Here is a 27,818-nt window from a genome sequence, read left to right on the forward strand (position 1 = left end):
GCAGAAAAAAACAGACTTTGTTGGTGTTCTTCATCAGCAGAAACCACTGCTGTGAACTGTCAACTCGGTTGGGTTAACATAAACACAAGCATCATTTGATGAAGAAAGGAGAATGACAGATAAAACAGGAAACATTTTGAAAAAGAAAAGAAAGAAAAATTGCTCATTTTTATCCCCTTGAACTTTTACCCTCAGGTTGCAGTGCATACAGGGGTCAGACAGGAAAGCACACCCATTAGCAACTATTCGCTGAATGAAAACAACTGAAAAAAAATCTTCCTCAAGATACCTCAGCCTTTTTTTATACGTATATGCTCTTTTTTTTTTTAAGGCTTCTCAAATTGTGGGCAGCTGAGTAACAATACTAAAGAGGTGACTACTGGTGGCAGTTACTTAAGCATGGGATTTTTGCAGCAGCCTTGTTCTTGTTCCAAAAATCCACAGTTTATTATTATATTATAGAAAAGCAAAAGAAAATGAAAGGCAGGGCTTCAGCGTCACATTGTACCTTTCAAGTCCCCACACTTTGCATTCACAAGGGATTAACGGCAGAATTTGCTCGCAATTCTCAACATGTTTGGAATTTCTTTTGAAAGGTCAAACCAGTATGACAGATAAGAAGTCATCTTAAAACAAGCAGAGAGTGACAGACGAATAAAAACCTACTGTCAAGAGCTCGCCCAGGATGGCAGATTTAAGTGACTTCAACAGAAATGTTAGTGGGGAGCGGCACCTCTGTGTTACTGTATTGTGAAGGCAGGTATGTAGATTTCTATTAAACACACACACACATACAACATGGAGGGGAGCAAATAAAGAGAGTAAAGCAAAAGGCATTTCCTTGTTTGTGCTGAGGAGAATGAAGTGCACTCCATCCACTGCCTCGGCTCACTCCCATTGTGTACTGTAGGTACACATCAAGAAGTGTTACATTTAGCCAAAATATTCATTTTGCCCTCATTATTGTTGGCAGCACAACAAGTCATTGCCTTTTTTTTTCCTTTTTTTTTTTACTGAATTCACGACTGGAGTGCAGGGCACATAGCTCACATCCAAGAAGTACAGAGTCAAAGGAAACGGCAAAGTTCAACAAAAGTACAAGTAATTAGAACCAGATTTAACACAGGCCTCCATATAGTTTATGGAACAAATTATTTATAAGACACTAAATGTTGGAGAAATAGGAGAGGCTCACAAAAACACTTTTTTTTTTGCATTTTCATTTTTTGAAATCTGTATTACATATAAAAAAAATTATTAAAATGTGTGACTGTATTTAAAATACAATTAGGATCCCATGTATCTTTATGCATGCATTTTATATTTGAAATGCATATAAATGAATTTAAATCTAGCCTTAAACCTGTTACGTAAAATGCAAGTCACGAAAATAATAAATGCAGAAATAATAAATAAATGCATCAATTTAGATAGATAGATAGATAGATAGATAGATAGATAGATAGATAGATAGATAGATAGATAGAGTACCGCATTATCCCATGGGGAAATTGAACAAATTGGGTGTGATTTTATAATACCTACAGTATAGCTTAAAGGGTGTGTATTTTTTTTGAAGCACTTAAAACTACAGTATACTATACAACTAAACTAAATATATATAAGTAAATATATATAAACTAAACATATGCACTATACTGTTATAAGAAAGAAAGAAAAAACACACAGGACGCTAGACACTCCATGCTGCCATCAAATATGTCATTACTTTAAAACGAACTGTAAATGCCAAAATTAATTTAGTGACACCTTCTTTTTCAAAATAAGATGTTTCTATTTATTTGTCAGTTACTAATAAACATTTAAAAACCTAATAAATGTGAAACTTTTAGTTCACTTTTATATTATATTAAATTCTAAAGCTCCTAAAAAACTAGAAGTTACTGAATATTCATTTTTATCATTACCTCCCTATTCCCCTTAACTGTTTATCAGAAACATTTCAAAAATCAGATATTTACCAACAAAACGTAAAATCCACTTAGCAAGCACAACCTTCCAAAATTTTACATTTATTCTTCAAGAACACTGCAGCTGCTTCTCAGACATCTGAGGTGTTACAAATATCTGAAAGCGCTTCACAGTGTTCTAATAACCTGTTTTCTTCTTATCATTTCAAAATATACACATTTTATGAATCAACATTTCTGTTGTTGAGTTAAACGGTCTTAAAAGTAAAAAATGGTATATATTCAGTCAGTTATACTAGGCTCAAATAAAAATTAAATTGCTTTATTTCAGATATGCTCATCCTTAAACTGTCTAATTTCAATGATTTTTACAATGTACCAATTAAGTTACTTCTAGATTTTATAAGTAAAGAACAGATAATTATTGGGTCCTCCCAATTTTAGGTTCAAGATATTTTCAAAATTGTGTATTATTATGACAATGTTCCTGACACTTAACAGTGCCGTATACTGAATCATTTATTTTAAAAGAATCAATACATCACTGAAATGCAGATTTCCGACACAAAACATTTAACCGGAAATACTGCAATCAAATCAAAACAATTAAAAACGAAGAGGAGAATTTTTTTTTATTATATAAATATGCATTTAAAAATATACATTTTCAGTAGCCTTCAGTGTTACATTTGTTTCATTATAAAATTCAGACTTTCTTTCTTAATGATGCTTTAATGCACTCAAAACAGATTTTTCAATTTCTTGAAATTGCCTAATGTCTAATTTCTGCCCTGGTATAACTGGGGATTTTCAAAAAACTGTAAAGGTGTTTCAGTTTATATATTTTTTCTTTTTTTTTTTTTACAGAAAAACATACATGAATACTTGAATTTCTAGCTTATTTTAGGTAATGTGGTACAGTGCCCAAGGCACTGGATTCCAAACCTAAGGCTGCTTGGTTCAATCTCAATCTTCAACTCATTGTATGATCCTGAGCAAGTCACTTAGCCCACCCGTACATCAGCTGTAAAAAAAATATCTGTAAATAGCTAACAACTAACTCCCACTCATAAGCCTATTATTAGATGACAATATCTCTCTTATTATCCAAAGTCAGAAGTTTGTGTTCTAATGTTCATATTTTTTAATGATCTTCTGCAAAGTCTTCATTCACCTTTGGGGACAAATAAAGTACAGTATCTATCTATATGGACGTTGCCTTTATATTAACATTATAAGCTTAATATGTAATAATAATAGATGGACATGTAAGCTCCAAGACAAGCAAACATACACATTTTGAGATTTTGAGTCATGTTTTAACTTACTGCATCTTTATGTAATCACAATATCTGTCCAGTTCTTGTTTTTCCTTTCAATTAATATCAATATCTAGCACATATTTTGTTATAACTTAGGATAAGTCTCTTCTATATAATTCTGAAACGAACATGTTTTAACAGTATTTGAGGAAAAAATATCCTTTCTCGCTACATTTTACCTAACCTACCATGGTTTTAGTATTACGCAGATACACTAATGATGGGAGGAAAAGATCAGAGTGTCAAAGAAATGCACAATCTTTAGTATATTAAGTATAAAATATATATCTGCATAGGTATATAGACAAAAAGATATATATGAAAGGCAGTATTAGATAGATAGATAGATAGATAGATAGATAGATAGATAGATAGATAGATAGATAGATAGATAGATAGATAGATAGGGAGTTCAAATTTGATTTGAGGGGTAATAGTGAGAGTTTTGTGATTATGCTGGTAACCATTTGGTTTACAAAGCTGATCTAAGCTCTTAAACAGTAAACTTCAAACTACGATTTTTTACATAGATATGTATGTACTATTCTGGGATACTACAAATCCATTTTTTAATTTAATTTAAAGGTACTTCCTGCATGTTTTCTCTGTTTTCTTTTTTCGATTAAATGCAAAAAATGTGCCTGTCTTATATATGTCACCTCTTCAATCATAAAATTGACTGTGGCTACACTACTAGTTACTCAGGTTTCAGTTGCGCCTTAAAATTTCACATTAGGGATACCTCATACTTGCACAAAGTCAAAACGAAATGCATAGACTGCAGCACATAAAAGACAAACAGTATCATTTAAATTTTAAAAACCCATCATGCATGTCTTCAAAAGAAAGCCGCAAGAATAGGACAGCAGATGAAACATTAATGATTCTCCCACTGCATTTTCCCTTGACATTACTGCTAATATTACCAGTCAAAATAATAAAAGGAGAAAAGTTCTTCAGAAATATGGGGATAACAGTGCATCTGTGTCAGCTGTCAGCAACACACATCACATGCTGGAAACTAATAAGCCCTCAGACACAGGAATAGAATATGGAAAGTGAATCATATTGAAAAGAATCTAAGGCACACAACCCTTAAAATGTGGATTTTTGGCAGAGGCTCTTGCAATATATTTTTTCTAATTCCTCCCTTGTGATCTATTAGATCTTTCAATAAGTAATCTGTAAGCACATCTCTGTGATTTACTGATATGTGATACAACATTTAGTATCAATGGAGGAGCAGTTAATATTGATCATGTAAAATACTGCAATAAGAAACACTCCCTACTTAAAACCTTTTGGCTTATTGTATTAGGTCCCTGTACACAAATAAATGTACTGAAATTAATAATCAATGTTAAGCAGTTCTTTGTTAAAGAGCAATTCGCTAACCATTGCCTTGAACTTGATGGTGCTGCTATGCAGAATGAAGACAGTGGCTCATCTTAAAATCATATAGTGATGGTGAAAAAATGTTGAGATTTGATCTTTAATTAATTGAACTTTTAAAATGGGTTACTTAAATAAAATGTTTAAGAAGAATGAAAACCAAATTATTAACTAAAGCTGAAATATCTAAACCTGGTGAAATGCTCTCCGCATCCATTAACCTTTTGTGCATTTCTCCTCCAAACTGAGTTCCTCTTTTACAGGAACAGCAGCCATTTGGAAAGTGGCAGGAATCTGACAGCCTATTTGCAATGTTTCCATCTGCTAAGTTTATGCCCAACAAATTGTATTAAAAACTTAATTTGCATGTAACTAACAAAAAGATTTCAGAATCTCTGATTTATAAGTTAAAACTTAAGGTGTCATACTAAATATATTTGATTATATTTATAATATAATATTTAATATATCGTTCCTAGCAACTGTTTGAGATTTTTACTGGTTCTTCATTTTTTTCTTCCATATTCCAAACAAATACATGCCAGGCACCTTTATACCAGTCTTCTCTGTGTGTGAGTGCCAGGGGAAGTCTGAGTGTTCACTCCAATGGATTAATATCCCATCCAGAGTGGGTTCTGTTCTCGCTTCCCATGCTGCTAGAGAAGACAGGTGGATTACTAGCTTGTAACTTATCTAACAATAAAAATGCCAGACCGGTTCCTCAGACCAAATCCATATGGAAACCATATTTGGTTCCCAAAAGAACCATCCACATGAAGGTTCCAGAAAGAACCTTTATTAATTGATTTCCATATATTATAAATAATGCAAACAGCCATGAATAGATGATAACTGATTTGTGAAAAACCAATGGCTTCAAGATTTTAAAAGCACTTTTACTATGTTCAGGTTTTCTTAATCAGTCTATTTAGATCAAGCATTTCTGTTTTGTTCATTTGGACATTTTCTAAGCCCAATGTATCAATTTCATGCACAAAGAACCATTCCCAGAATGAAAGTATGGTTATTTGTCAAGGTTCTAGGTGCAACCACCAACCACGCAGCCCAGTAAAACCGTTATACGAGTTCTGGGTAAACTAACCCACTCAACCTATTACCATGGGTTCATGACCACAGAGTCCTGTAACTGTCATCATGCTTTCATAACATAAGTTGGTATATTTTTATTGAGCTGGCTAATAAGGCAGAGAAGATTGTGGATATATCGACAAAAACGGCGCCAAAATGAAAAGTTGGGTTTGTGTGCTAAATGCCATTAAAGAAAGTAGGCACTACACAATTAAGATGCAACACACCAATTGCGCCGTCTCCACTGTATTTATATTAATAATAAATGAGTAGTGCTATATTTGTTTTCACATGTAGTATGGCAACAACAAAGGCTCATTTAATTCATTCACGGAAACATTTAAATTACTTTATAATTCTGAACCAAAACAAGACAACAGGAACCAAATTCCATCTGCGCCACAATCCAATCCACTTGGCTAATTAATCCCCTCAAGGCTTCCATTAGACACAATCTTCGGGTATCTTTGATGTTTTCAACGACCTCTGGATAAGGCCTTCTTTTAAATTTCAGGAATTTTCTTAAAACAAGAGCTCACTTTGCCATGGGAGGATGCGTCGGTCCCAAGCGTCCTGCGCAAAAAAAAAGCCTTTCTTATAATGGAAGCAGAGCAGATAAACCTTCGCTCCGCCCCCTCCCGTTCCAATTAATTGACTTGCAGATTTAAAACAAACACCACGTTATCTCCTTCATTTGCACATGTCATTTAATGCTAATTATTTTCTGATTCAATGAAATGCAAATTAGGAGTACGTTCTTATCATAATGAGCGCAAGGGCTAAATTACTTCTTTAATGTTTAATATGATTTAATCACCTCTACTCGCCTACCCAACAGTCATAAAAAGGTGAACATTATTCACTTCCTATATTTTAAAAAGTGAGCACGGCGGGTTCTTTTCCATTTAATTTATCCTTAAGCTTTGGATAATAATGTTAAATTTAGAGTGCAAGCTTAAAATCGCATGTCATCTTTGTGCAATGTGATATATACATTTTGATTAGAAGGTAACTCATACTGATCTTTAGTAAGTTCTTTAGTAAGTAAATTAAACAAATACGAGACTAAACGATTTCCCAACTTCCCAAAAGGGAACACCGGGAAGGACCGCTATCACCCTACCAAGCAAGTTTTTTTTTTTTCTGTTTCATATCGACCTGATATTCTTGTTAATTACTAAAATGACAACTTTGTCTTATGAACCTTCGGGTTTATACTTCAATATTGGTACTGCGATATAATATCCACTTCGATATGTTTATCTTACGTTATTTTTTGTCATTATCGATCCCTCCATTATCAAACCCGACAAACCCATTCCATGGCTATGGAATAATTCATTATGATTAGTGTTCACAATTTTTATTTATTTATTTTTTTAACATACGCTCATAGCCATAGATAGATTGAAGGAGGCAGGAGAGGTGAACTCGTTTCCTGAATACTGTGGGTGAGAGAAAAAAAAAACAGTTCTTTATCAAATTCCATCCATTAACCGTGTGTCTTTTTCTGATAAGAGACCCTTCAGCGCGTTTGATGTGTGGAGCTGATATATTCCACAGGATTAGTTTTAAAACCTTTCAGTGCACGAGACTAATAAAACACCTCTGGCGTGCTTATTGTCATACTGAATTTATATTAGCAAGTCATGAATTATTACTAAATATCGATCAGCAACAAGTTCTACTGAAACCTTAGCGCAATCTTAATTGTGTTTGTTTCCAACTTGCAAAAGCTTTAATATAAATGAAATTTGTTGGAAACACTTTAGTATTATATTTTAAAGACATACATTACAAAAGGTTAAATCACTTCAGGGCTCCCGCTCGCATTCACAAAGGCAATACTGTAGTTGTTTGTTTCGCTGTTTAATTAATAGAGCTGATGCTATTTTGGTCCTATCCTGATTGGCTTAACATGCGGAGTCCGAATACACCACTATGCATAACAAATAACTTTAAAAGATTTCTTTTTCCTTCTTTAAATACAGCATCAACCCAAAACTGTAGATTACATCGTCTACGAGCGGATCAAAGACCGGAGCCTCTGATTCCCTCATCAAAGTCTGAGATGTGCACTTAAAGCTGATCCAAGAAGTTAAACTTTAAACTGATCAGATCGAGGCGGTTGTGTTGAACTGGCCGTCCCACGCTTGACAGACTCTCCTACCTTGTAATCTTTGAGACCAGGATTGGATTCAGCGCCCGGCGACCGATGTACAGTACTATATAAAGTAGGTTCACTGGAATACAAGAATGAATGGACTTGGCTGCGTTTTTTTCATTTAGAATATCTATATACTGTACTAAGGTTATTATCTATCTCCAGCTTGATCCGTATGTTAAAGTTTAAAAAGTGAAATCAGTTCTTGGTTTACATTTTAGGCAAGACATTCTTCCAAAATTAATCCTCAATGGTATGCAGCCAAACTTTTAATTACCGCATTTTACATTATTAAATATGCATTCAAATTCTCCTGGTGTACACCTCGCCAAATTAGTTTTTTAAATATTTCCAATCGGAATGCAATACACTAAAAAGTTCATGAAAACTCTTAAAATGATACGTGGACATTTTTTTAATACACAGGTGTCATCTATTATAAGCATTAGAAAATTGTAAAAGGGGACAAGTTACACCGACAGGCACAAAGTTAAAGTGTTGTAATTTCATTCCTAAAATTGTTCAGATTAAAAACTCTGCACTCATAATTCCTGTTTTGTAAATGAATTAGGCTTATCATTGTAGAATACATTTCCCCTCAAAACTCATTAAACAAATACTACTGAAATAAACACACACAAGCTGGAGCTCTGGAATTGTGCACTTTGGGCTTTTTTCCCCTCTCCCTCTAGGATAAAAGAAAAACAAAGGTTTCTGGAATGTATAGAAAACTTGACCATCAATCTTTCCAAAAGACCTGTCAATGGCTAATATAGCCTTTAACGACGAGTGTACATCGTAAAGGTTGAAACCTTTCCATTGAAACCTTGTTGAAAACTCGGAGGGCAATTTATCTAAATCAGTGTCAAAGCCGCGCAAGATCCCGCAGGTCCCTTGGAGAAGTGAAAGGCCGATCGCCCCCTGTCACTTCTTTTGCTTGGAGCGGTCGTGCAAAAGGCAGCCCCACTGTTTACCATTTACATTCCAGCACACCGTGTCGAGATCAGATAACACTGGCATCAAAACTCTGCCAGTAAGAACTCAGTGCCCTGCCGGCGCAAACCCCAAACTTAACCCCCCTTCCTCCCCACCCCCTCGCGCCCACCACGCTACTTTAGTACACACACGCAAGAGCCAAGCCGAGCGAACGAATCACCGAATGCAATCCCAGCAGTGATAATGAATGGCAAAAAAGCACTGGGGTGCCCACAGTGAGAAAAATTGTAACAAAATCAAGGGAGTTAAAACAGACATCACCTCGTGGCAGCGATGCGAAAAGGTGTCAAAAGTCATAGATGAAAAAGAAAAAAAAAAACAAACAAAAATAAAGGCGAAGTTTAGGTCTGCAATAGAAAAATACGATTCCATAACTCGACAAAAGTAACTTGAATAAGATCATGTTGTCAACTGTGCAATAGCAGTCAAACTAATATAAAGCAAAACGGCAACGATGCACCGTGAGAGGTATACAATTTAACAAGAATTGCACATTTTTTACAAAGAAATAAACATGCAGCTTTGCGGCTTCATTATTATATAACGTTCCAGCGTTTCAAAACCGCATTGCACATTTTGGAAGGCACCATTTTCTAAGATGCTGCATGATGACTGTGTACATCCACACGTAAGGATAACAGAAACACTGCGCTAGCAACATGTTAAATGTATTTCTGCAGGAACGCACTGACACACCCACGCATCTCACACACGCAAACATTAGATATGTTTTATGTAATATTATATAACATCTCCATATAATATTATATAAATATGTATATAAGCGCTCACGTCTCTGCACACCACAGACAAGATGGGAAAATGCAAGGGAACAAATGTGAACCTACACTGAGCGCTGCGTCGGGGCTGCCAGTCACTTTGTGCCAGTCCATTGAAGCATGCTTTCAAAGCTTTTTCCTGGAGCATGCATGAAGAAGGACTTGAAGTGTAGAAATCCAACATTTGCCCAGGGCTCACTGCTAAAACATCCATACAATCAAACATGATGAGCCTCTGCAGACTGTCTGCAAAAAAAGTGCTTATCCTTTAGGTGTGTAGGGAAATGGCATGCAAAAGTGGACTCAACTCCATCAAACTCTGCCCCCTTTTTGGCACGTAAGCTCTTGGTCTTTTTCCCAGACTAGAATCATGAATTATGACAGACAACACAGCTAAAAGCCTGTAATTGATCCAAATGATCATTTACCATTTTACAGGCAATCCAGATAACTCGAGGAAGAGGGGTGGTCGGGGTCCTTCGGAGAAATAGATCCTGGCTTTAGCAAAGGAGAAAAAACAGTCCTTGTCACCAGCTTGTAGCGGAACATAAGGATGACGGTATTTCACATTGCGACCGGCGCCTTCGAGAGTTTAGCAAAATAGAAGAATCTCCGTTTAAAAACCGCTTCTCCCCTTTAAAGACGAATGGGTCCTTCTGCCTCCATACAGCTCACTTCCTACTAGTTTTGTCACAGAGAATGAAAGATTGAATTGCCTAATATATGCGAGTGAACTTTCTATGAACCCTTCCCAGGCTGCTAACCTTCAAATGACCCAACCGGTCTGACATCACCAAGTCCCAGGATTCTCACACAGCTTAAAATTACCAGCAGCCGAAATCACTACGAGCTGCGAGGTAGGAGCCTCTTGCGCGGGCTGCGCACTGTTCATGTACTGTACACTAGCGTGTGCTTGGAGAATTTCGGAAGACTTTAGATTTTATATTTTCTGCCCGATGTGCTAATTTTATTTTATTTCTTTACGCGGCGCACTTACGCTAAAGACTTTTAGACAAAACGAAACACGGGAGTAAGCAACATTGCATGCACTGGTGTGTTTAAACGCAAATCGCAGGGATCGTATTGTTTCGTGAGAAAGTGATCATTGCTAGCCTTGCTCTCGTAAAGCGGTCCGAGCGACAGTAATCGGAAATGACCGCGGTAGAAACATCTCCACCGGGTGGACAATGAACCCAAGTTCACACGCGCGCGATCGGCTTTGCGAGCGAGGTCGGCGAACTTTGCTTGCAAGGAAAAAGCTGCTCGTTATACGTTTACTGTTGCAGTTCATTGCGCCCCACCCTTAGTCCCTAAACTGTCATAAAATTCAAGCACATGGCTGCTGTTGCTGACTGAGAAGTACAGTAAGGTTGTCTCATCAAGTATAAAACAGAACGCGCGTGGCATTAATGGAGGGAGTTTGGGTATATGCAGGCATTTATGCCCCCTTGAAAATGGTCCCATTTCCACATCCCATATGATTACGGTCGAATTGTAAAGTAAGCCTGTGTTAAGTCTTTTTTTTTCTTCTTTCTTTGGTACAAAACTCGAGTAACTAAAATGGACTGAGTGGCACCTGCTTCTGAAACCTGACAGCATGCATCTTTAATTTCAAGGCCAAATTGAACTTCAAGGTTTAAAAAAATGCTGGGTGATCTTTAGTGAGGGAGGACACATTAGGAGCGTGCGCGAACTCTGCTTAAATTAATGGACGCACACCAAAGACAAGTGTTTAAAATGACTTTACATTAGACAAGTGTTTAAAATGACTTTACATTATATAAAACAAAATCCCCAGTAGTTAGGGATAATGCACAGTCATTTTGTGAATGCAGGTCAAGTTCGGACCTTTCAGTTATTTTATATAAAATAGATCCGTTACCTCAGTCTTCTGTTTTCATTTAATCAGTCAGACTGTATTTTATGTCAAATGAAAGATATACAAATATCATAAACATAATTTAAATGAAAGAGATAAAGTACATTACACTGTTACTCAAAACCATTAATAAATATTAGCAAAAGTAGGAAAATCCTACAGATATCCAGATATACAATATAAAAAAGGTTAGGCAGGGAGTTTCTTTTACTGGCAAAGGCATCAGAGCTTTAAACCAAAAACTGCCAGTTGAGTTCCTGCCTCTGATTCACTGTGTGACCCTGAATAAGTTGGTAAGCCTGTCTGTGCTACCATTGCAATGGGCCTGTAAACAGTTCACCACTTGCCCTGAACTTGTAAGTCATCTTGAATTTAGGCTTCAACTACATATAAAATGGTTTTGTTAATTGACAAACGTAAATTAGCACAGTTCACATGTGTGCGAGACTGGTCATGAATACCTACATTTTGAAAAACAATTTCAATCAAAGCAAAACATAGATTTTAAAATCTTTTTTGTCATGCGCAACATTATACATACAAACATAAGACTGGCCATACACTCATTCATTTACCAAATTAAATTTTTGGAATCAGGGCTGCACAGTGTGAAAGTGGAAAGTGCAGTTGCCTGACAAATTGATTGAATTGCTTGCTTAGTTGTGCATGTTGAGTTTGCACATTCTCCCCATGTCTGTGTGGGTTTTCCTCATAGTGACATGGTCTCCCTCCCACATTCCCATAGACTTGCTGCTTCGGTTAACTCCTGTGTGAATGTGGGCATGACTGGGCCCTGGTGGACTGACACGCTGTCCAGAACTGGTTCCTTCTTTGTTTCTGGGGAGGCCAAGTTGGACGCTGACTCCTTAAATTGGATTAAGTGAGTTTGAAAATGTTATGCAATGTTTTGGGAGTCATTTTTTATTTATTACTGGGTGAAGCATCACGCAGAAGATTGAAACTAACTCCTGGACAAGATCCAGTCCATCACAGAGTACATTCTGTCATTTTCATAAAATGACAATTTACAGTCGGCAGTTAACATATGCATATATGAAATATGGAAAAAAACCAATAGAAGCTTGCAGTGAATGTACAGATTCTCCATACATAGTGACCAGGCTAGAAGCTGAACTGAGGACTCTGGAGCTGTGCAGCAGTAGTGCTAGCTTCTCCATTGCATCTAATGCAAATGTTCATTGCATTTAGCACCTTTCATGGTAAAAGCGTATTCTTAAGCATGTCATATGAGTTATATTACACTACAGACATCTTAAGTGGTTCACTATTGTCAGCCATTGAGAATATGGTTTGATTTGAACTTGTAAACTTAATGATAGTTTCCAGGCAGGTTTGATAGCCAACATACCATAATGTTTGGGCATTTGCTTTCACATTTATATTTGTTACTTTTAGATAAAAGTTGGAGAAATACACTATGAGAAGATTCCATCCTTAATGACAAAAAAAAAAAATCAAAGACAAGCATATTAATTTGCTATGAAGGGTATATTTGTATATGAAAAGTACAGGAATGAATTTTCTCATCACATTAGAATTCAAAATTTAGAAATACATTTTCTGTCATTCTTGTGTTGCGTTCATTGCCTTTTCTTGAAGCAATGCAAGGTCATGTGATACATAATGACCAGTCCAATTTTTTGAATGCATGCTATAATTATTCATATATAGTACACAACATTGTTTTAATTGCAAAATAAACATATTAAAAGTGCTCTCTTATAAATTATTATTCAACATAAACATTGGTTTGTTATGGGTGAGCATAAATAAAATATTAATATAATATACAGTAAATATAAATGTTACAGATAATGCAACATATATTCTTATATAATAAACAGTACCTTATTCAAAAAATATATACTGTAGGGACGAAAGTGAAAATAAAATTTTGTAAGGGCAATTTGTAATGCATATGAAAATGCTATAGTAAAACAATGTGGAAGAGTTGGTAAAATAAAAATGTGAATGCATTATTTCACTCAGATTTTTGTATTTATATCTAAAACCATCTCCGCATCTCAGTAAAGGAGAAGGTCAAATATATTTCTGTGATGCACAATTGTGTTTTATTTTGTTTTCTTTAGATATCAATTGGATTATGAACTTTAAGATCATTTGTCTCTATTAGTAACCAACGAAGATTTAATAATTTTTCTTGTGCAATTTTTTGAAAAGTTTTATTTCACTTCACTTGTTCAATACATTTGTTATTTATTTAACAATTTTCTTAATTTTGTAGGACTTAATGCGTCTCTGAAAAATATTCAGACAGCTAAAACAGAAGTGATGAGATTTTCGTCTTTCTAGTAACACAGGAAATGTCAACAGACTGGTCGCAATGGTGTGAATGCATCACAAGCTTCTAAGTACATTTTTAATTTATTGCAGGCAAAAGCAAACCATGGAAACGTCAGTGTCTTTAACCTTTGGTCTTAAGTTCTCAGGTTCAGGTCATTAACAAGACATGCACAGGAGCTACAGATACTTAATTGTGATGAATTTCCTTCACTTGACTGCTGCTTAACAAAGTTTATTGTACCAACAGAAGAACAGATTCCTTTCAGCTACAATTTACTACGTCACAGTGACTTTTATTTTTTAGACGCCTTGCTTCAACATTGCTCTGGCTTTTATGTGCCTATTTTTATACTCAAATGTAAAGTTAAGTAAGTGATAGTGTAACAAATCAAGGACCTATCAAACACCATTTGACTGCATGTTCTTCTTTGTCTTTGTCTGATAGGTTTTAAATTTAAAATTTAGAACCCCTTATCAAGAAGCTGCAGAATATGTCAACATCAGAAGCACTTTTTGTGAATAAATATTCAAGATTAATTAATCAATGAAAAGAATATCTGAAGCTTTTTAAATTCATTAAGGATTTCACCATTTCACTTTTTAAAATTTAGAACACTTTATCAAGAAGCTACAGAATATGTCAAATTCATAAGTTAATTTAATGATTCAATATCCATCAATGAAAGTAATCTTTGAAACGTTATTAATTAACGGATTTACTGTGATTTTCAAAAACTTTTACAGCACATTAGAATCTACTCCCAGAAAGGAAAACTGTTTTGGCTAATAAACGTAAAATATCTGAAAATAACATGCAGTACATCTAACTTCATAACCAGTTACAGAATCTGAGAGAGAGGAAATTGCTTCTGCAGTATTGAGGTGCAAGACAGGAATGGACCTTGCATAAGACACCTAACTTTCAAATTCTTGCAGTAATTTATTTTTAATATTTTAATACATGCAAACACCTGCACACATAACATTCATATCAGGTCAATTCATTTGTCTATTAATTAATACAAATTCACATATTAGAAGTTTACAAAAAAAATGTTACGGTAATAATTGTTTCAGTAAAAAACTATTGAAATTGCCAGATACCATATCAGTTAAACATGACTAAAACTGGAAAACACTGACAAATGGATCAGTTTGTTGTCTATAATTTATGTATTGCAAAAAGTATAATATAACAAACAGATCATTACCATAAGCAAATGATTACTGTAAGTAAAATACAAATAACAGGAACATACAGTACTTTTGGTGTGATTTGTTTCCTTTTTTCTAGAGTAGTGCCGTGATTATTACTGTCACCTCACAGTTCCTGAGTCAGTATGGGTTTTTATTTGGATTTCTGGGTTAATATGTGCATTAGACTGAGCAGTTGCTCTAAATTGACCTCGTAAGAATGAATGATGGCATGTAAGTGAGCGCTGCAGTGGACTGCTATCCCATCATAAGTTGTTTTTCACTTTTGAAAGGGAAGACAGCAGCTCTCCATTAACTGGATAAGCAAGTTAGACAATATTTTCAATCATCATTTAAGAATTATATATACTGTATGTTTATATTTGTGTTCCTATGTTTGCAGGGGTAGGCTCCAGTGTCCCTGCATCCCTGCCTTGGATAAATGGGTTAAGAAAATGGATGGACAGATATATATTCTACAGTATACTGTACACGGATTTACAGATATATATATACATATGTATGTATATACTGCATATATATTCACATATCTATAAGGTATATAGTATATATACTTTTAAAATATATTTTTTATATGTATATGCATATATATGTGTATATGTATATATATATATTTTTTTTTTTGGATAAATAGATAAAAATATACAGCCTATTCAAACATATCTCTATAATGATAAATCAATGTTAAATACTTTGTAGTAATACAGTTAAAACATAAAAAAAATTACAAATATCAAAAAAACAAACTAAGGTATATTGAGAAACGATGAACCGGCTGCATGTATCATTGTTTCTTTTTTTTCAAGGATGTGAAAGTAACAACATCCTGAACAAAGCAGTTATAAATCACAGTGTACTTATCACTTTAAGAACTGTTTGAAAGAAATCTCTGTTATCTGATTTAATTTTTAGCACAATTATATGATTCACAAGCACACTGCAGAGATCCTGAACATCCGTGTTAAATAAATATAATTCAGTGGCCTAATCAGAATGTATTTACATTGCACTCAGCAAGACATCTACAAGCTTATTTATGCCAGCAGCAACCCTATCAGCATGATCAAATGGCGCAATAAATTAGGAAGAAGTGAAGATGTTTATTGTGAACATGACAGATGGAGAAGAATTGGTGGGAGATCACTAGCATGACTTCCAGCTTTCAGGGGGGCCCCTTTTTGATAGTAGTTTGTTTCAGCTTTCCTTCCTCTTAAGTCAGACATTTTTCATCCTTCTAGCAAGGAATGCGTCACTGGACAGAGCATGTACTGGAGCACTGGGAGTTGGAACACACCATGACTGTCTAAACATACCATTAGCTGCTAGTGTAACAGCACATGTGTAAGACAGCTCGGTATAGTTCAGATAACTTATGTCTTCAGCAAATAGCTTGCTGTTTTTAGGACACTATTTTTTAAAACCAATTTCCTAGCGACAGGAAGCGCTTAAGGCAGTTAATAAACGTTGCTGGAGGATAATTTATGGCATTGTTGAAAGACGCGAGTTCTTCATTCTTTAAAAAGCACACCTTTCTAAAACTGATTTAGAGGTAGGAGGCATTAGCCCTGACAAACCTGCAAAGTGAGGATTTAAACATAAAAAAGAAGGATCTTCTACTCCATCTGTCTTAATTTGAGGATAATATTTCTAAATTGTTGCAAAAATTAGTTTTTTTTTTTTTTAATAAGACAGACTTTTATCATTTACAATATGAAATACTAACATGAGATGGGCTTCAAGGCTATTCATATAAAATAAGCCAGTATTATAAAGAAAGGGAATTTACACATACATATTGAGAAGGAATGTCTGGTTTGTTCACTTTGACTTTCAAACTAGAATGGCAGGAACCACTTTACTCTGTTAAGCTTTCCTCATTATTATTATTATAATTATTATAATAATAATTATTATTTAACAGAACAAGGTGCAGAGGACAGAAAGATATTGAAGAAGATGATCCGCTGTGGCAACCCCTAATGGGAGCAGCCAAAAGAAGAAGGTTATTATTATTATTATTATTATTATTATTATTATTATTACAATTCTCCGTGCTCGGTAATGTTTGCATAACATTAGACATAGAGTGTAGGCTACATGTAAGTAATTGTAATAGCTGGAACTATGGCCATAATTCAATAATTAATTAATAGACTGATATTGTTGGTTTCCATGTATATTAAACACTTTTGCTCTAAGTATGTTTTGCATCTTTATGTTTACTACTTTAGTAAATTTTAAAATTTATGCCTGCATTTATACTTGTATTTTACATAAGAACTTATCACAGCTCTCTGTACCTGCACTCAGTGAAAAGTGCTATACAGAAATAATCAAATCAAATAAATCAATTCCTGTGTTCATGTTTGTCAGTACGATATTCAAAACTTGAAGTACAACTCAAAGAAATTTTGTTATGTTTAAGGCAATATATTCCAACACAACTGCCATAAATCACACTATCTGGTTATGATCAATAGTTGTAGGAGAATCAATTAATATTGAAATTTTAAAAGTTGAATCCTGGCAGTTGAAAATATTGAACAGTACTTTCTTTTTGTTACTTCCCTCAGATTCTGGACACCCAGCTGTTCAGACATGCAGCTGTTTGGTTATTTTATAATAAATAAATCATCTGCAGATATTTTTTGAATTATCAGTTGATGGTCCTCTCATCAATAAATCAATTTCGTTTTTATTTTATGTTACACTTTTTTATACTGAACATAATCAGAAAGTACTTTAGAAGGCAAACATGAAGAAAAATAAAGCAAAATAGAAAGCAAATATGGAGAATACAACACAGGACTGACAATGTAGTTTATGTCCATAATAGCAGATTTATTGTAGACAATATACTGGAAAATTTAGCAGCAGCATAAACTAAAATAGGAAAATTGAAAATGAAATGTCCTGGATGAAACGCAGAAATAGGTTTTCCAACAGCAGTTTATGAAAGAAGGGTCTTCAGTCTTTTTTTCGGTGTTTCACAGGCACCTTACATGAGCATCAGTCACAGAGCTGATTTGTTTGCCATTATTTTGTAAAGAAAGTCATACAGGCTTACAATGTGTGTAAAACGTACAAATGTATCTCTAGGTATTTAAACTAACTTCTTGTAAGTGAGTAGCAGATCTTTGAATCAAATTCTGAAACAGACTGAAATCTAGTGTAGTCTAGTCAGTTGGGAGTAATGTGATATGTACGCAGAGTGGTATAGTTGTTAAGGCTTTGGACTTCAAAGCCTGAGGTTGTGGGTTCAAATCCTGCTGCGAACACTGTGTGACCCTGAATAAGTCATCTGACCTGCCTGTGCTCCAGTTGGAAAACTATAAGATATGTAACCAATTGTATCATAAATGTTTTAAGTTGCCTTGAATAAAGTCGTCCGCCCAATAAGTAAATGAATGTAGGTGATAGATTTCTTAGAATTTAAACTTACCTTTCTTATACTTGCTTTATCCAAATTAGGGTCATTGGAGTCCACAGCCTATTTCATTTACATCAAACACAGGGCTTGAAACCAGAAGGATGAGCACCAGTCCTTTGCAGGGCCCACACAGACATACACCCACATGGTACCGATCTAGTGCCATCCATCAGCATAAAATGCACGTCTTGGAAATGTAGAAGAATAACCTAAGTACGTGAATAAAACTCCAGAGAACATGCAGACTCAATGCAGACAATGACTGGGAGTGGGCTTTCAACTCATGTTGGATCCCTGAAGTAGCAGCTCTAACTGGTGCACCACCCAGGAAAAATATAAAAAAGAATTCTAGTAATTCAGTAAAATTCAGGCCAGTGACTTCTCTTTTTTCTAGGATAAACATAAGTGTGCCAGGAGCAGGTAGAATTCTCCCTAAATAATCCAGGTCTGACAAGGTCAAACAGATCAATAATAATTACTAAGGCTGCATGTTATGGATGTGCAGCATCCTCAGTGTTTGATGGGAAAGAGGCTTATTGTTGTGTGAAAAGGAGTGTGCAGGGCTAGGGAAGCAGGAAGCAGAGAGGAATCTCATGGGGCAGCAGGTGACAGCAGTGCAGCGAAATGATCAGAGTGAGTGTGAGATCAGAGGAGGAGACATGTGTTAGAACAATTACTCAATAGATTATAAGATTGAGACTGTGGCCAACAACAAGAGTGGAGAAATTAATTTGTGGATCCAAAATGTCAAAGACATTGAGCAATAAGAAGGCATTGTGTGCATACATGTTCATTTATTTATAGTGTTTTAAACCAACAGAAAAAGTAAAAAAAATAACAGCTACTGGCAGAAATGATATGATGACCTCTGGAACACTGAAGAAAGCTGGAAAAAGAAAGGAGTTCAAGGTAAAAGCCCATTGCTTTCACCATCTGGGCTTGGTGATCCAAAGAGAGTGATGGTCCTACAACAGTGGGGCGGGCCCCCCTAGGGGGGCGCGAAGATGTGAAAAAAGAAAACAAGAATGAAAAATATGAAAAAAACATCTGTTGAAAGCAAAACAAATTAACTTAAACTACATTTTGATACTAGAACAATAAATATAGAGTTAGATAAATGTCGACAAAAGTTAAGTAGGTATAATAAAACATGCATCTACGTTTCAAAAAATGTTAGAGGGGACGTGATTAAAACTGTTATGAAAACTCGGGTCGCAAATACTTAAAGGTAGAGAAACGCTGTCTTACAATTTCTGTTAAAAAATACAAGTCTACAATGTATTAATTGATAATATATAAAAGAAAAATTTTCACCATAGACAAGAATGAGTATGAGGTGAGAGGGGAAAAGTTGGAAAAATTAAGAATCAAAGGCAGGATTGACTTGCTGACGGATATCTTGTCCAGGTTTGATTCCAGCTTTCCACCAGATATTTTTACGAAAAGGCTTCTGCCCTAAGTATGAGAAAATTTCCATAAGCAATTTCAGAAAAAGGGTAGATAGATTGATGAATAAATGAATGAATATTTTCATTATATTAATCCTTGTTACACATAAAAAATCAAGTTGGGGAGCATGCACTGGTACAGTGCGTTGCCGAACCCACTACACGATGAAACAACTCATGATCCTGGTTGGCAACCCCCAGGCAGACATGCGGTCCAGTCCCACCCTCCGGAAATGACCCTGTATCTGCTGCAGCCAGGTGTTACGTGAGTGATCCCTTGTCCTGGTCCAGCCACATGGGTCCCCAACAATGAGGATCTTACGAGCCGGATCACCCTCTGGGAAATGCGCCACATAGCCGTAGTGCCATAACTGACGCTTCCTCACAATGCAGGTAATGTGCCTCATTTGGGACTCCATGAGCAACCGCTCATTCGACACAAAGTCAAACCAGTGGTACCCAAGGATTCTCCAAAGAGACACAGTACCAACGGAATCCAGTCTTCGTCTCAAGTTACTGGATAGCGTCCATGTCTCACAACCATATCGCAAGACAGGAAGCACCAGGACTCTAAAGATTTGGACCTCCGTCCTTTTGCAAAGATATTGGGAGCTGTCCATTCAGTAAAGTAAATTAGCCCTGTGAAATGACATGGAGATCCTCCAAATGATGTGTGTGATCAGCAGTAAGAAAGAACTGTAAATAAAAACTGCACTTATTTAGTACAGTAACTATGTTACATGCATTTACTTATCATACTGAGATTTGAATAATGTGTAAGATCAAGTATAATTACTACTGAATATAAATTAAACAACTTCATCCGATGACCTATGTCAGATATAAGGGTGACACTTTAGTTTAGGTATTGCAAAAATGCATTTATTACTCATTTACTCTTGTGTAACAAAACCTTAACTTGTTAAGGCATCCTTTGGTCTTAATTACTCTTGTAAAGCATCAGTAAATAGGCTCTTCACCTCTGTGGAGCTAGTCATTTTATATGCAGGTAAAATTACTTATGGATTCTAAGGATTCACAGGTTTTATACTAAAGCATGCAACATCAAGAGACACATGTCTTACTTAAGCCCCCTCTGACCATTCCATAGTGAAAATATTTTAGTAGTCCATGCTGCATAGATGAACGACTACTTTACTGATGCTATGTAAGTTTTTTAACAACAAGAGAAACCTTCATTAATGCGCAATTACATAAGAATAAATGAGTAATGGATGCATTTTTGCATCACTTAGTTCTTTGGACTGACACCCTGTCCAGGGTTGATTCACGCCTCATACATGATGTTCCAGCATCCTATGATCCTGAATTTGGGTTAAGTGGTAAAAGTACATGGATATCTATCTATTCTGTAATAAAATACTAAGGTGTGTGTGTCCAATCACTATAAGAGTTTAGACTGGTTAGTTTGGCATTGGTGATGAAATGAAAGAGGACGTGCAAGTGTGAGACGTACAAGGAGGAGTAAAGGTATATGAAGCATGCTGACAGAGTCGCCTTCACAGACAGCAGGTTCAGACATACAAATACCTAAGAAAGGCGCTTTATGTACACATAGGGCAAGAGATGACAATATTTTTTTTATTATTCTATTACCTGTCTTTGAAGTACTGTGACTAGAAAATGGATAAAACCATTGGCAAAATAATGAGAAACTGTCAACGTGACAAGTCACTATTTTAATTTAAATTTATTGAGAGCATTTTTTCTTCCTATCTTAACATGTCAGTGCAAACTTATTTTTCTTATAACACTAGCATAAAAGAAATTCCAACCTAAAATACAGTATATATTCTTCTGCCACATTCAGTTCTATAATACAGGTAACCATTAAATGTCATTCAGATTTTAAAAGGTGACGTAATAGTTTGGTTTCCAGACAGAAACAGCCCTGAAGCAGGAATGGAAAAATTAGAAAAGAGGGTCTTGAGGGAATGTACTCTGTACTGGTGAACTTCACGTCAAGGATGTCAATTGTCAATCCTATCATTTATAGTGGATGCGTCAGAGTCTGGAGACTGAAATAATGGGAGTGCATAATAGTGGGGGCTGGGCTGGATTAGGGGTGGCATACTGGAGGTTTATTTTTGCAAAACTACTATCAAAATAAAAGTATAGCCAGTAGGATGTTTACCAATAGAGCATAAAGATATTTGATCAAGAACACCAAGCTATGTTTCCCCATCCATTTGTTATCAACAGAAAAACCCAGGAGGAATGTTCTGGGGTTCTACTATTAAATGGTCAAGGGAAGGTAGACCATGACCCTTTAAAGCAGCATGGTATAAGGAGCCACTACAGGTCACTGTGGCCTGGTGGCTGAAAGATTTTATAGGAGCACCTCTGTCGCCATTAGGGAAAGTCCACACATTAAATCCAGATAGGGTGAAATGTTCACCCACTGCCTGAGCCAGCTGTTCTGAGAGTGAGAAGGCAGAATATTAAAATTATATTTCATGGGCATGGAATGTATCTACACATTATATTAATAATATCTTCTCTTACAAAAGATAGCTCTCCTCAACTACTGGGTGATGTGATTTTTGTTTGGTAGCATTTTGATTCAGACTCTGTTATACATTTTATAGTCCCGATAAAAACTAACCTTACTATTTGGCTTTTGTGATGTTTGGAATATTGGGAATGTCAGTGTTTACAGGCTCCACCATTTTGTGATGCTTTAGTCCTGGGCCCGGCAACAGGCATTATGGTTGCCATGGCAGTGGCCAGTCAAGAGAGTCATGCAGAGTGAAGCTTGAGATCATCGCACTTCAAGTATAAAGCAATATGGTGTGCTGCAGTCTGCAGCCAAGCTCTTGCATAGCAAATAAAACCACAGAATTTTGCAAGAAAATGTAGCATTTATCAGGAACCCTTTCTCCTGTTTTTTCATTCCTGCCTTATTTTGACAACAAATCTCAGTTATCATTTTTGTTTTAGTATATTGTGTTGCTTGTGCCTTCATGAAGGCAGAATCTTGTGTGTAATTTGACAGCTCTTTCATATTTGCCCTGCAAACCTGCTCACCTTGTGGTTCTGTTTCTCTTAAGGGTCAATTAAGTCTTTAAACTTTGGTTACCAGCTAAGCATACTATTAGGAAAATACTTTATATTTAACAATTGCTCAAACATCAGCAAACTCGTATTAGAATAATGGATGATTCCAGCGAAAACTAAGGAAATTCACTTTTATAGTAAAGCACACTCCAGAAACTCCTCAGATATAAGTTCTGTCAAGATGAAAAATTGTGTACTTTGTGTTGTAAAGCCATTGAAATTCTTGTTTTTGAAATTGGGGCAGTGCATAAAGTTGGTTCTCTGTTAAGAATCATTACTTCTCACATTTACCTCTAAATATATTTAACTTAATATTTTTAGGAAGGATATATGTGTTACTCTAGTTTAGTAATTTTACTATTGTAATGTGTGAATAAATGTACATTTTTAAAAACAACAACAAGAATAACAGCAATTTATTTCTTGTACAGCCCAAAGTCACACAAGGAATGCTTCAATGGGCTTTAACAGGCCCTGTTTTATTTGACAACCCCAACCCAGCTTTTGACTCCCTAAGAAGACAAGAAAGAACTTCTAAAAAGACCCTTGCACGGAAAAAAAAAAAAGGAAAAATCTTTGGAAAGGCAATTCAGTGAGAGACCCCCTTCAAGGTAAGTTAGGCATGTAATGGGGGTCCAAAAATGGGGTACATACAATACACAAAACAAAACACAAGTAATCCTCTTCACAAAGCTAGATGGCCAATCTATCATTGTCACCTCTGAAATACAATACAATAATAACAACTACAAGGTATAATGCAAGAATAGATTATACCACTCACTAAAAACTTACTTCATATTTATAGCGTATATTATGTAGTCTGTTTTTTTATCTTTTTTTAGTTTATCTGCTGTATTGCCAAATGTTTTGAGGACAATGGAATTCTTTCTTCACATTATCACCAAAGCAAGCAAACATATAATACATAAAACAATTTTGAAGAGCACAGTTAAATGTATTTATTAGATCTTAAAAACCGTAAACACAGGTAAGCAAACCTTCTTTTGCATATTCAGTTAATATTCTTATTATGCTTATGTGACCCCAATATTTCCTCATTTTGTTTGTTTCTTGTTTTTCTAATAATGTTATTGTTAAGAGCTACATTTGTTAATTGTACCTTATTTGGAAATACGGTCAACACTTATTTATATTGTACATATGTAAAACTAAAATTGAACAATTAAAAAAGATGAAAAAGGGGTAGTGAGAGTGGAATCCAAGCTGGCAGCCCTGTGCCATAGGAAAGTTATTCCGGCTTGTCAGAAATTAGTGGACATTTTCAAGATTGCTGCTGACAGATCTAGATATGTGGCATTTTCAAATGGGGGAAAAATCTATGAGCGACAGTAATTTGTGACGAATGTATCACACGCCCGTACTATCACACACACACACATATATATATCTCTACTGTATACAGTATATACACATTATACAGAAAACTCACACAAATAAACATTTTATAACTCTTCAGCTGTCAATTATGCAGTCAAGCTTTAAATAATTCATATTTGAATTAACAGTAATGTGTGACTATACTACATCACTAAAAGGCACAAATTTCATGCACGTTCAATAATGAGAATAAACACTGGACATGAGTACCACAAACCTAAATTGAATTAAGCTGGTTTTATAATGAATGGGTAAATGAATGATGATAAAGCTTTAAAACGTATGTGCAGAGAGAAAATGACATAGACAGTCAAACTGTCACCTTCAAATATTTGTTTTAGAAGTGCTATATTTGCTTCAAGTCCTGACAGATTTGAAGCACAGATACAAAAATCTCAGGTTGTAGAAGGCTAGTTACAATACGGTCTGCATTTTCATATCTGGTGATGGGAAAACTTGCGGTTCATTAGTGGTTTTGCATTTTTTACTTCTGAGAGAACAAAAATCACACACATACATACTGCAGTTTTACAACTTCAGCAAAATCACTTTTTGCAATGTTTGAATTGAATATCTTGAAAAAGTTTCAGCTGTATTCCAGGAGGTGATCTTTTTAAGCTGATACCGCAGTTTCTGCCCAACTGAGTACTACAATTATTTAATTCTGACGAGGCATCCAGTTATCTACAGCAGCTGAAAATTGCATGTATACATGTTTCAGCATTTAGACAGGAGCATCATGCTAACTTCTGAATTTCTCAGATTCATTTTGTGCTATTAGTTGTCTTTGTCTGTAATCAATTATTTTGGTTTTAATCTTGAGTCTTCTATTTGTTTCAGGCGCCATGCCTGACTTAGGTCCCACAAAACAACTTTCAAATGTGAAGTTAAGATTAAACAACTCTTTGCACCCACAAGTTGGCTATAATTAACTTGCCAGGCAGTCTTGCTGAAGAGTGAGGAAAGATGCATATGGCATCTTGCTAAGCTGCACAAGCCTCTGTATTATTAGCTTCCATTAGAATCAATATGATTACTCTCTCTGGAGTGGAATGTGCCTTGCCCATAAGTGGCATGTTTCTAAGGCAGCAATGTCATGTTCTTTCTGTCTGAGTAATGGGAGCTCTTATAAATTATGATTCTGGTTATTTCATTTCTAATAAAAATCTCTCAATTCATTTTTAAGTCTGCTTAACCCATGTCGATGTCATGGGGGCTACAGCCTATGTTTCCGATAAAAAAATAATGATTATAAACCCAGGATGCGGCTGTCACAACCATGGTTCGCTATTTGCATGATCATAATAAAACTTTTAAAAGACTATTGAGTGAGACAGTCAAAATCTCAACTATACATATGCCGGACAGTCTGCCTTGGAAGAGCTATACTGTATGTTGAAGCTTACATTAGCTGCAGCTCAGCCCCATCTTGTTGCTTTGAAGATTGCTGAAGCAGTAGGAGGAGCCGTCAGTGACAATATAACAATAGAACAGACTTGAATCTTTGCCAGGTGCTTCTGATTTACACAATCCTTTATTTTATACAGAAATGCTAAAGAATATGGCTTGATTAAGAAATCATAGAATGTGCAACTAGAAAGGTATGTTAAATATGGACTTTTTATGTTTTATAACAAATCTTCATTTTACTTTACAGATACCTAAAGAAAATCATAAATGAGTGAGGTTTCAAAACCTGTGCAACAGTAAGGCAAACAAATTTCAATGGCTGAAGATGATTTGAATATGAATAAATTTAATGAAACATTTTATGTTCTTTATCAACGTAAAAGAAGCTTCTGTAATTGGTAACCAGCTCGACAGCAGTGTACAATTTCAAACAGAGAGCTTTTTTTGTTTAATGGTAACTGTAAGCTTTGTGTTCGAACTAACCACCATTCATGTCAATGTGGTCATGAACCTTGCAGCAGTCTCCGTTTTCATCACTTTCTAAGTGTTTAGGAATGAAAGACAAACTTCAGCAATACATTTTTGCTGCCAGTGGCAGACTGACTCATCCTGGGCTTGCCCAAACAATGTCTTTCATCAATAAAATGTTCACCCTCCTCTCCTTATACAGCTTCAGATCATATTTCCAATTGTTGCAAAAGTAAAGTTCTGGTCAACAATTTGCCCTTTTATGTCTGTTTAGCCTTTTTTCTAAGAAAATGAAGTGAAGTAAACAGAACAACTGGAGTAGTGTTACATTGAACAGATATGGTGGTTCAAATTACTAGCTGGAACAGAGTTCATAGTTAAAAAGATAAAAATCATATATAACTATCTTTAATTTAAACACAAAATGAAGGCTGTAAAACAAATGTCTGCATAATACCCTGACTTTTGTACCTATCTACCTATTTAAACCTATAAAAATAATTGAAATTTGGGAAAAAGCAACACAAGTATTTCATAGCTGTTGAGCAAATGACATTAACTATCTTGACTTTCAAAAACTATTGATATGGCACCACATCAGAAATTCGTATTTCATAAGAATCGGGATGTGGTGTGCAGATAAGCATAGACTTGAGCTAAACAACTTGGTCATATTACATAAGCTATTTTTTGAATTTATGCAAATGATATATGGCTTTGTTCAGGTAAAAGTGCTTGGGCTTTTGTTCTCTTGAATTTAGGTAAAGAATTTAAATACAAGTACAACAAGCCAGAGTAGCACTGTGGTCCATTGATAGTGCTGCTACTTCACTGATCCAGCATTCTGAGTTTCAGTTCAGTGGCTGGTGGTTTTCTACGTGATATTTGCATGTGGCTATGTAGACTTAAGGAGAACAATGTTTAAATCATTTATTACAAATACACAAATATATGAAAATGTATAAAAAAAGGTACTGCTATACATGCAGGAGGTTAAAAAATAGATTTGGGGGTATAAAGCACATTTTATGAAAAAGTTACTTGGAGCAACCAAATTATAGCACTTCAGATTCTTATCTTGCTATCTGATATAGAATAGCACAATCCTCTCAAAAATTGTACCATATTGTTTGTTTAAAGGTACAGTTTGAGGTGACTTGCTGGAAATTGATCATCACCATCCAGCCGATCAGATGATAAAATAACACAGAGACTCCCTAACAGGTCAGTTCCTTTTAGTGTTTCAGAAGGCTAAGGGACGCCGAAATGGATTTAAGTCTGCCTCAAGCAAGGGGCCCCTCTATTTGGAGTTTGTTGGTTGAGCTGGAGCAAGGGTTTATTAATAAGAGGCCAGTTTTGTTATGAATTAGTTTTGCCTTTAAATTTTCATAGCATCTATTTAATGTTGTTTACCTAGGGGTGGCAATTCTGTTTATCTTTATTTTTATATCTGAACCTTAATTAAAGGTGAGAAAATGATTGTGTGTCATG

The 27,818-nt window shown here is 35.3% G+C and overlaps 1 protein-coding gene and 1 long non-coding RNA gene across 7 annotated transcripts in view; one reads left to right on the forward strand and one right to left on the reverse strand.

Moving 5' to 3' along the window:
• The window catches only part of LOC120516124 (retinoic acid receptor beta-like), an 878,498-nt gene that overhangs the window by 283,180 nt on the left and 567,500 nt on the right, over positions 1 to 27,818 (reverse strand). Inside the window, exon 1 of one of the 4 annotated variants that reach the window (XM_039737585.1) lies at positions 9,743 to 10,095. The exons of the other annotated variants lie outside the window; for them this stretch is intronic. Within the exon in view, the coding sequence (XP_039593519.1) occupies positions 9,743 to 9,899 (157 nt within the window). The 5' untranslated portion in view covers positions 9,900 to 10,095. Of the gene's footprint in view, positions 1 to 9,742; positions 10,096 to 27,818 lie in introns of those variants that run through there. 4 annotated transcript variants of the gene reach the window in all.
• LOC120516125 lies at positions 300 to 27,806 on the forward strand. Of its 3 annotated transcripts, none has more exons than XR_005630782.1 (4): positions 300 to 760; positions 23,480 to 23,659; positions 23,894 to 24,039; positions 26,107 to 27,806. It is a non-coding gene; the product is annotated as an uncharacterized LOC120516125 (long non-coding RNA). The 3 variants fall into 3 exon arrangements; XR_005630781.1 differs by lacking the exon at positions 300 to 760 and adding an exon at positions 17,062 to 17,094; XR_005630783.1 differs by lacking the exon at positions 300 to 760 and adding an exon at positions 18,960 to 19,431.

Source organism: Polypterus senegalus, chromosome 15 (assembly GCF_016835505.1).
Source record: "Polypterus senegalus isolate Bchr_013 chromosome 15, ASM1683550v1, whole genome shotgun sequence".
Lineage (NCBI taxonomy): Eukaryota > Metazoa > Chordata > Cladistia > Polypteriformes > Polypteridae > Polypterus > Polypterus senegalus.